Source organism: Plectropomus leopardus, chromosome 18, assembly GCF_026936395.1.
Source record: "Plectropomus leopardus strain MGB_pleo_1.0 chromosome 18, ASM2693639v1, whole genome shotgun sequence".
NCBI lineage: Eukaryota > Metazoa > Chordata > Actinopteri > Perciformes > Serranidae > Plectropomus > Plectropomus leopardus.
The window spans coordinates 32,764,580-32,775,000 of record NC_142193.1 but is presented as its reverse complement, the minus strand read 5'-3'; the positions used below and the strand labels follow the sequence as shown (position 1 = coordinate 32,775,000).

General features: G+C 40.5%; 3 protein-coding genes across 3 annotated transcripts in view; 2 read left to right on the top strand and 1 right to left on the bottom strand.

Annotated features, from left to right (window-relative positions):
• The window catches only part of tspan34b (tetraspanin 34b), a 10,594-nt gene extending 8,416 nt beyond the window's left edge, over positions 1–2,178 (top strand). Inside the window, exons 5-9 of the mRNA XM_088090995.1 lie at positions 230–304; positions 387–494; positions 585–722; positions 815–904; positions 1,558–2,178. Of these exons, the coding sequence (XP_087947121.1) occupies positions 230–304; positions 387–494; positions 585–722; positions 815–904; positions 1,558–1,617 (471 nt within the window). The 3' untranslated portion in view covers positions 1,618–2,178. The remainder of the gene's footprint in view (positions 1–229; positions 305–386; positions 495–584; positions 723–814; positions 905–1,557) is intronic.
• Positions 1–10,421, bottom strand: part of LOC121957144 (phosphoribosyl pyrophosphate synthase-associated protein 2) — a 188,561-nt gene that overhangs the window by 87,073 nt on the left and 91,067 nt on the right. The window lies entirely within an intron of this gene.
• eci1 (enoyl-CoA delta isomerase 1) lies at positions 4,675–10,017 on the top strand. Its single transcript, XM_042505837.2, has 7 exons — positions 4,675–4,825; positions 5,804–5,917; positions 6,407–6,534; positions 7,124–7,270; positions 7,711–7,832; positions 7,931–8,109; positions 8,878–10,017. The coding sequence occupies exons 1-7, from the start codon at positions 4,783–4,785 to the stop codon at positions 9,042–9,044; spliced, it is 900 nt and encodes a 299-aa protein (XP_042361771.1). The 5' UTR covers positions 4,675–4,782; the 3' UTR covers positions 9,045–10,017.

Here is a 10,421-nt window from a genome sequence, read left to right as displayed (position 1 = left end):
ATTGTTATTATTATGGTTAATATTAATATTATTTGGTGTTGGGATCTTTCGCTAAAATCACTGCAAAAGTGTTGGTATTTGACCGCTTGGGAATGAGAACCGTGTCCAGACAGCTCATATGTTCTAAATTTCACATAGAGCCCCTTTTAACACATTAACTCTGATAGAAATGTTGATTTTAAAATTCCCATTCTGATAAAAGGTTTTAACACTTGGACTTCTTTCCCAGTTTTTCATCATCATCCTGGTGGTCTTCATCGCGGAGGTTGCAGGAGCGATCGTGATCTTGGTTTTCAGACCCTTGGTAAGTGAACTACAGTCTTATCATGACAGATGCTGCCTCCACTTACTCAGATGCAAAGATGCATCGTATGCTTCCACTTTAGGCAGACGAGTTAATTACCAAGGTCGGCGTGGCAGCAAGTCAGAACATCAAAAACGACTTTGGGAAAAATCCTGACATCACAGGACTGTGGAATACGACGATGACCACGGTTTGTACTTCTGCTGCACAATGTGATCGTTTTCACGCAATATTTCACCGACACTTTGTGTGACATGAACTCTCTTTGTGTCCACATTAGTTAGACTGTTGTGGATTCTACAACGCCTCAGACTTCACGGACTCTCCATATTATGAAGACCACGGCAAGCGGTACCCACCTCAGTGCTGTGAGGGTACCAGTAACCCGTGTAATCAGACAGTGGCAGACAGAGTCACGGTATGTGCTTTATGCGGAGAGTACATCCATGTCTATGATCCAAAATCGTTAAGAATGAAGACGTTTTTACCTCGACTCTTGATCGTCCTCAGATCCCCGGGTGCTTCCCAAAGATCAAGCAGCTGATTGATGACAACACGGTGGGGATTGCAGCTGTGGCCCTGGGAATCGCAGTCCTGGAGGTATGACCTTATCTCGCATTTTTTAAAATATAAAATAAAAATATAAAATTATATATATGTGTTTGTGTGAGTGTTTGTGAGAGTGTGTTTATAGACAGACAGAGAGATAGATGCACACACACACACACACACACACACACACACACACACACACACAATATGTGTTGTATACTAGTGCATAAAGCACATACAGTATTTTAAGTTTTTACATACAGGTGTGAAATTAAAGAATAATACAGATTTCATTTACACGGTATTTTTACTGATGCACATATTTTTTATTTCTCTAAATGCACTCATAAGTTATTAGCATTTTATTTTTTATTTTTTATTACAATACTTTATTATTAGTTATATTTTCTGTCCATTCCAGTGGACAAATAATCTAATCATCTAATAGTAACAGACCTTTTTTTCTACAAAAAAAAAAAGTTTTTCATGAATGGTTAACTAAAGTGATGCTTCTAAGCAAACTGCGTAGATATTTTTCTGTCAAATTTGTCATCACAACTCAAAAATCCTCGATAGATAGATAGATAGATAGATATTACACAAAATAAACCCCAGCTATTAAAAACATGCCTTGAATAACATATTATCCTTTCTTTTTTGTTCACATTTTCTTTACTTATGAATGTGTGTTTTCTCCTTAGATATGTGCCATGGTTGTCTCCATGATCCTTTACTGCAGAATAAAGAGCAGAGAGGACTAACTGCAGAAGGAAAAAGCCTCAGACGGATGATTCGGATCACTGGAGCCTTTGGAGGTACTTCCTGTATAGCCTCTGGAGGAGAAAGGACGATGCTCTCTGTCTCGCTAAAATCGTCAAAGACAGTTCATGTCAGATCTTGTGCAATCATAATTACAGAATAACAAATCTATTTTTACTACATTTAAATCTGTCTAATAGATGCCGCATATGAATGTACATGATCTTTTTCTCAAGAACACTACACTCAGTAAAACACAGCCTTCAGCAGAGATTATTTTAAATGTCGCGCAGTGCTACCGTCTGGGACACACGGCCAGCTGATGAGGAGTCACACGACATCCGTGCTCTGCACATAGACTGTATATCGAAATATATCTTTATTACAGTCTGAGGTTCAGTGTGATAATGAAACAAAGGCTGCTGCGCTGGACTCCAGGAGAAACACTGTGAATGTCGTTGCCATGACGCAGCTTTTAAAAAAAAAAAGCAACAGAAATGCTACATTATTTGTGTGTATGTTGTATGGTGATCAATTTTGAATTAAAGTGAAAAGTATTTGTAGGCCCTGGTGAGTTTTTGAGTTGGTTTATGTGCATAAAATGTGTGACATTTTGCATTTATTTTGAAGGGGAGGGAGGCACAACAAATGTCCAAAGATCCTCGAAATGTCCTTAAATCCTAGAAATGTCCTACAATCCATGCAACTTCCTAAAATCCTGAAAACATCCTAAAATCAAAGAAATGTCCTAAAATCCAACAAATGTCCAAAAACCTTAAAAATGTCCTAAAATCTTAGAAATGTCCCAAAATCCTAGAAACGTCCTAAAATCCCAGAATTGTCCTAAAATTCAAAAAATGTCCTAATATCCTAGAAACACCCTAAAATCCTAAAAATATCCTAAAATGCAAGAAACTTCTTAAAACCTGTAAAACGTCCTAAAATCCTAGAAACATATGGGTCTGCTGCGTCTGCGTCACACCTCCCAGCATCCCCGCCGCCTCCCGTGACGGTCAGCTCGTGCACGTCTCGGGTTAGGGTTAGTGTGCGTGTTGAACATGCAAATGTTAGCTATGGTTTGCAGAAACGTACGATGCCAACATTTTCTTGTGCCGACCGTGCTGAATATCGGTGCCACCGGGTACCATCAGCCTGAAACTGTAAACGGTGGAAACAGGAGGACATTCAGAGTTTTGTTTGGACGAGATAACGTACAGCACATTATATTTATCTGAAATGGGATCGAGCTGATTGTGCGGCTTTATTAAGTCTGATAAAAATACAAAAGCGTGCGTTAATGTGTAACTTTGAGCGAATGCCGTTTACTTTCAGATAATGAAGAAAGCCGTGAGTCCCAAAGCGGCGGTTTGTCCCCTGGACTCAGCAGTGAGTCGCTCTGGACTCTGGCTCCATTTGCTGCTTTACAGTCTGGAAAGAGACTTCCTGGTCCTGAGGGGGGGCGCTTGTGATCTTTGGAGTGTGAGGGTTAATGTGAGGTAAAATACCTGTCTGACACTGTCATACTTTGGAGTTAGACCACCAGGCGTAACTGCACGTCTTCTGAATCAAATACACAGTCCCCTTTTTTTTGGTGGCCCGTCAGTAAAAAACGCTCCCGTTTCCACACGCTCTCACCCAGAGCTGGACGAAGAATTCAGACCCTTTACTAAAGTAAAAGTACTAATACTACCCTGTGAACCTGTGAAAATACTCTGTCACATGTAAAAGTCCTGCACTGAAAATGGTACTTAGGTAAAAGTAAGTATAATCAGAAAAATGTACTTAAAGTATTAAAAGTGCCCACTGCTAAAAAAAACTTCTTGGAAAAAACAAACAAACACACACACACACACACACACACACACACACACACACACACACACACACACACACATTCAAAAACCTAAAAATTTCAGAAGAAAGAGAAAACCACCCATCAAAAAACAACAAAATTATTTAAAAAGAAGAAAAAATATATCCAAAAAGGTTGGGAACCAGGAAAACAGTGGTGGTGTATGAAACAGTATGAAACACTGGAGGGCTTTTCAAATGTAGATCTATGTGTAAAAAAATGAATGAAATACAATTAAAAAATGATACTCTATGTGTTCAAAGTATTCAATAAAGAAAGAAAACATAATTCTGTGTGTCATTTAGGAAATGTATTAACGGGGACTGGACGTTCATTTTATTAATTATTCATAGAGTTTCGCCATCTGATAATCTGATTTGTTTGTTTCCGTTTATTTTCTGAGCAGCCATTGATAAGCAGATATATCTTTAGGTTTGATAATTTACTAATAAACCATCAGCTCTGTAGTAACAGATGTTTGTAAAGTCACTTATAAATGTTCACCAGTTTTTCACTTTAATCAGTCATCTACACTCATTAATACTAATAAATCATCAGTAACGGGTTCCTTTTTGAAATCTAAGAATTGTTCAATTTTCTTTTCAATACATAAAAACATAATGCAACACGTGATAACGTTAAATCACACAAAAAAAACACATAGAAATGCCAAAAAGCTCAAAACGTCATAGTATAGCACGTCGAAACACGGCACTAATATGGTATGTCGAAATATCACGTGACAGGCGCTACTTTCTGACCCAACAGCTGACTGGTGGCGGATGTAAAATGTAGTGCCAAAGGAGAAAGCTGTGTGACAGCGCAGTTAAGTGGTGAAAATACTCTAAATACAGCCTCCATTTAGATATTGATATTGATTTTTTTGGTAGACCTTTTTTTAAAATAAAAAAAAATCTACCTGATGACGTCACTTTAAAATGACGTCACCAAGTGGAAAATAGTCAAAATGACAAATTCAGAGTCAAAAGCCCAGAATGACACCCAGAAATAATACAAGTCCTGTTTTTCTGCTCTGATGGCTGTGGGATCAAAAATGTCAGTTTGAATGGGTTTCAATGGAGCATTTTTGGACCTGAACAGTCTGAATGTAACTATTTAGTTTCCACAGTGTATTTTAGACTTATTGTAGGAGCTGAGCTGCAAATTCACTGATTACACTCAGATACACAATCTGGACTACATTTCATCATTTGCACCTGAGCCTGTGCTTTTCTGAGCCAATCAGAGGCCGTCACGCCTTAGCCAATCAGAGTCAGGGGTGGGCGGGTCATAGCCCGGAGTCTGAGCAGCCGAAATGGCTTTGAGAGCTGCGCTGAGAAAAAAGTCCGTCTTTTCAGGTTTGTCTCCATGAAAATGCATCGATATGCACCTAATATAATTCTGTTATTCTGTGAATATTTCTAAAACTATCGTCTCGCCTCCGGGTGTCAGCTCAGTTAGCCGCGTTAGCTCAGTTAGCCGTGTTAGCTGTGTTAGCCGCGTTAGCTGTGTTAGCCGCGTTAGCTGTATTAGCCGCGTTAGCCGCGTTAGCCGTGTTAGCCGCGTTAGCTCAGTTAGCCGCGTTAGCTCAGTTAGCCGCGTTAGCTCAGTTAGCCGTGCTAGCCGTGTTAGCTTTGCTGTGTGTTGACTGTGCTCTGCAGAAACTGGAACAAAGGTCACAGGACACGACAGGGGTCTTTACTTGAGCTAACAGCTGAAATAACTGACTCAAAAGTGTCAGATATTTCAGTTCTTTCTGACTTGTGCATAAATCCACACAGTGGATGCAGATTTAAATACTAAAAACAGCAAAAAGTTTTCAAAAATGCTTTTTTTCCAGTGCCCTTAAAATAAATCATCTAAAAAAGAAATGGTCAAACACATGATGTTGTGTTTTACATATTCAAATTATTAAATTATTAAGTCATTGAATTTTTATGAACCAGCTTCTTATTCATTTAAACGTACTCTAATTAACAAAACATATGTATGTAAACATATGTTCATACACCCACATACCAAAAATCAAATATCTACAATTTTACATAATTATTCTTGTTTATGATTGTTATTATTCTTAATGATTCTTGTTAAACAGCAAAACATTTTGTCCTTCTCCAGTTTACTTTTCTTTATGTTTCTATTTCTGCCACTTTTCTGTGTATTAAATGTTAAATGTTAAGTAGTTAAATGTTTATTGTTACTAAAGACATTAAATATTTCATACAATACTAATCTCAATTACATTAATCACATATAATTTGATGATAAATTGTAATAGTACATTAGAGTAATGTAATCTGTGTGTGTGTGTGTGTGCGTGTGTGTGTTTGCAGGTCTTCTTTCCTGCAGCAGTCATGGCAGAGTGTGTGTGTCTCCCGTCCTCGTTGCTCAGCGGAGGAGCAGCTCCACCTCGCCCAAGATCAAGGTGGATTTTGACCAAAGCACGGGTAAACATTTTGCCATCAGTACATCTGCGGTGTGATCATAATGTGACAAAAATGCTGCACATCCTTTAAAAATGAATAAATGAATAAAGTTATAAAAGTAATAATAAAAGCTAAATAAGCAAAATAGTCAAACTATAAAAAAAAAATACATAAAATGATAAAAGTAACAATAAAAAGATAAATAAGTAAAATACTTAAACTATAAATAAGAGGTAAATGAAAAAAAGAAAATGAAAAGAAATATGTTAAAAATATTTAAATTACATAGGAAGTAGTAAAACAGACTAAACTATAGAGACAAATAGTCAATAGATAAATAGATTTCAACTAAAACACAAACTAAACAAGTAGGTCTTGAGTTGGCTTTAAAAAAAATTCCATGTCGTCATTTCTGACCTTTCTCATAATTTCTTTTCATTTTGGATAAACTGGTGGAGAATTTTCGTCACCGTGTTGAAGTCAAAGTGGAGCCTCTCCGTGTCTCTGCAGGTGTGGCGGTGATGTGCCTCCAGAATCCGCCGGTCAACAGCCTCAGCTTAGACTTCCTCACCGAGTTGTGCATCAGAGTGGAGAAGCTGGAGATGGATAAGAGCTGCCGCGGCCTCATCATCACCTCGGTACGGTCAAACCTTTCACGAGTATTTAACATGTGAACTCTGAGCAAAGTGATTTGATTTCTTCAAAAACATAAAAAAAGGCAACGAGCAACTTGGAAATGCTCCACAAATTGCAAGAATCATGTATTTGTTTGTAATTTCTTGACACTTGTTGGGGTTATTTCTTCTTTTGTTGCTTTGTTGCCTTCTTTCCATGTTTTTAAAAGAAATGATAATACAATAATATGGCAAAAGTATTCCAATTACATATTTAAAATGATTTTACTACATTTTTTTCACCTTGAGCACTTTTTCAGGTCATTTCCTCATTCCATCTTTTTTCCACTAATTTTCAAGTAGTTTCTTATAAAATATTTTTCACTTTTTTTTCTACTAATTTTTGGGTAATTTCTTATTTCGTTGCTCATTGTGTTTTTCAATGTTTTTGAAAGGGTAAAGTGCGTTATAATGTGGCTAGTAATTTTATGAAAGGAAATGCACGCTGTTTTCATATTTTATTTTACAGGCTAGTATTTCACTGTTGGAGTGTGACACTTTTTAAATCATACAATACAAATTGATGGTTTATGGTGTGTTTTGTTTCTTTCAGAGCCAGCCCAAGGTCTTCTCTGCTGGACTGGACATCATGGACATGTACGGGAAAAGTCAAGAGCACTGTAGAGAATTCTGGAGAGCCGTTCAGGACATGTGGCTCAAACTCTACGGCTCCAACATGGTCACCATCGCTGCCATCAATGTACGTATGAGCCCCCGTCCACCCGCCGACGGTCTTAAACCGAGGACACTCAACAGGATTCGCGATCGTGACGACTCTGTCCCAGTCCGCACCGGTCAGCACGAGTCGAGGCCGGCTGGTGTGTAAAGTTGTCGCAGAAATCTGTGAGCGTCAGCCGTCAGCAGTTCTGTCCTCATCCCTACGTTGCAGTCTGCGGAGTCCGTTCTCCCAGCGTCTGCTCCTCCATGACCTCACCCAAATTTATTTTCTCCGTTTCTTTTCTTTCTCAGCACAGATAAAAACACCGCTGCTGCCTGTCCTATATCCATGTTTGTTTGTTAATAACTTTATTTATAGAAAATCTGCAGAAGCCAGTCGGTTAGTGTGTATTCTGTCTTTTCAGCATCTTGTAATTATGAAAGTGGTGTCGTATATTCAGCCGAAGTTTGCTCCTCCCACAGGGTTCCAGTCCTGCAGGAGGCTGCCTCATGTCCTTAACGTGTGACTACAGGATAATGGCGGACAACCCTCGTTACACCATCGGCCTTAATGAGACGCTGCTGGGCATCGTGGCACCTCCTTGGTACGGAGTTACAAGTATGACAGCCCCCCTGCTGCCCCCCTGCTGCCCCCCTGCTGTTTCAGCTGATTGTAACCAACAATCGCTGCTGCTCTCTGCAGGTTTAAGGACACCATGTCGAACGTGATAGGCCACCGACACACAGAGATGGCTCTGGAGCTGGGGCTGCTCTTTAACCCTTCAGAGGCCCTGAGGATAGGCCTGGTGGACCAGCTGGTACCTGAAGACCAGGTCCTCACCGCAGCCACACAGACCATGACCAAGTGGTTGGCTATTCCAGGTAAGCTTTTAGCATTAAAGGCAGGACGTTTGTGTCACAGTCTAATGATCGTATTAAAGGTACAGTTCTGATTATGGTAAGCTGGTTTATGAGGTTCTTATCCATAGTCAGTGTTTCACTTGACCGAAAGAGACTGGCAGTATGACTGTCACGTCACCCAAAAATTCAAGAGGGAACAAATATTTTGTACACACTGCTTCTTGGACGCTTTGAGGTCATTGTTGTCCGTTAAGGACAGCTTGGCACCATTTTCATAGCTCACAAAAATATTAGCGGCTGTGACATCGCCATTCTCAGGATCCGCACGATGTTTTCAGAAGACTCTGGAACCCAGTTTCAAAAGTTTGCCTTTACAGCCCCCCCCGGCCCAAAAAAAAATAGTTTTCATGTGAACAAAAGTTGAACGTTTCATGCATGAAGCGTTGCCGTGTAAACGACTTTGATGTGTGTAGGTTACTACACTACACTACTACTGCTGCCCTCATCCTCAGCAGCACATCGCGTAGCTTTCTGCTGTCCCTTTAAGAAGCATCCCGTATGGAAGTTATGAAAATATTGCGACACATTTCTACTCTTCCACCTGCGGGACTTCAGCTCGATCTCGATCGCGACATCGTGGTCCTTCGGTGTCGGTCACCTGTCGGACTCAGATTGCTGCTACAAATTAATTTACAGTCCCAGCGTCAATGTAGGGGCAGAAAAAATAGATAAAACTTGGCTCTACTTTTGGAATCGGTGAGCTGAACTGTTGATCTGCTGACTTCACAGACTACGCCAGACAACTCACCAAGTCCATGATGAGGAAGCAAACCATCGACAAGCTAGCGTCCAACAGAGACGCCGACATCCAGCACTTTGTCAACTTCATCACCAAAGACTCCATTCAGAAGTCGCTCGGCGTGTACATGGAGATGCTGAAAAAGAGACGGGGCTAGAGGACACGGGGGGACCTGTGACATCACTCACATAAACACACAGAAAAGGGGACACAAATAAACAGTTGTTGAAAGAGTTTTTCAGTGTCAGCTGTACAAATAAAGCAGCTCATCTTCACGACAGTGTTCAGCCAGTGAGTTTGGGACAAATATGTCCAGGACAGACACCAGCGATCCACTGACAGTTACATGTCTCCATCTATATTTCTGCATACTTTAAAGTAACATCAGTAAATTACACTTACCTTGAAAGGTTTTCACTTATTTTGAGAAATGTGTAGTAAGCTGGTTAGCCAGACGTGCTAACATTGTCCCATCAGATCAGACACTCGCTGCTTTTAATTTGTAGTTCCACTTCCTGTCAGCCCCTGGTAGCACATTTCCTTTTAACACTTTTCTGGCACACACGGCACACATGCGAGCTGCAGCAGTTCAGCGAGGTGACTGTCACATACTGCTCACGACTCTGAGGTTGTCCGTCTTTGGCGCGGCGGCTTCTTTGCGCTGAGTGTTAACCCGAATCAGCGCAGCCTGCTTTGACTCGGTGCAGCCACAAGTGCTAAATTCCTCCGCAGCCCAGTGCGAAGGGGATGTCAGCGAGGGCGCGTTGAACGATGAGCGAAACGCAGCCCGTACCGCAGCTCTCTCAGTGCAGCACCGTTAACATTATTTTGGCAGGCAGAGAACTCCAAAGCTTGACAGATGCACCGCGCCAAGTTTTTAAGCTACGATTGAACGACTGCAAAGCCTCAGACCGCCACCAAGTGCCGCGCTCGACTGTACCTGCAGGAACCATAATGAAAGTAACCCTCGGTGCATCTGAACAGCCCGCAGCGGCAAAGCCTCTAACACATTAAGTGCAGTATAGTTTTTGATTTTTTTGGGGGGTTGAACTTTCTGTATAATTGTGTGTTTGTATGTCATCGGTGGATTGATGAGTGTGTTTATTAAAGAATGAATCAAAGGAACAAAACTGTCACTTTTGTTTTTGGCAGCAGTTTATCTCAGGAGACTTAAAATGATCGTCACGATCACACTGAGAAATCAAATCTTATTTTTGAATTTCAAAGTCGGGCGTGCTTCTCCTGCTGGTGTCATGATATGCACGTAGCTTCAGTTTAACGTGCAAAGATCTGTGATTTCCAAATTTTAAGAAACATAAGTGAGTACGGGCATGGCCTTCATATACGTCCATCATAATGTTGTGAGCACCCAGACACTCTAAACTTTCAACGTTTGTGTAGTGGCTTAACCAAAATCCAAAATACGGTGTTTATTGCATATTTATGACCAGTAAAGGTTGGTACACAGTGCTGAGCTGCATCTGAAATTAACCCTTTAAAATCTGAGCAAATTGGCTTCAAGACATGGGAAGGC

Excerpts from the sequence above, each read along its gene's own strand:
- eci1 (XM_042505837.2), top strand. The coding sequence starts at position 4,783 with ATGGCTTTGAGAGCTGCGCTGAGAAAAAAGTCCGTCTTTTCAG. Across the intron at positions 5,918-6,406 it reads GGATTTTGACCAAAGCACGG|GTGTGGCGGTGATGTGCCTC; the intron begins GTAAACATTTTG and ends GTGTCTCTGCAG. Across the intron at positions 7,271-7,710 it reads TCACCATCGCTGCCATCAAT|GGTTCCAGTCCTGCAGGAGG; the intron begins GTACGTATGAGC and ends CTCCTCCCACAG.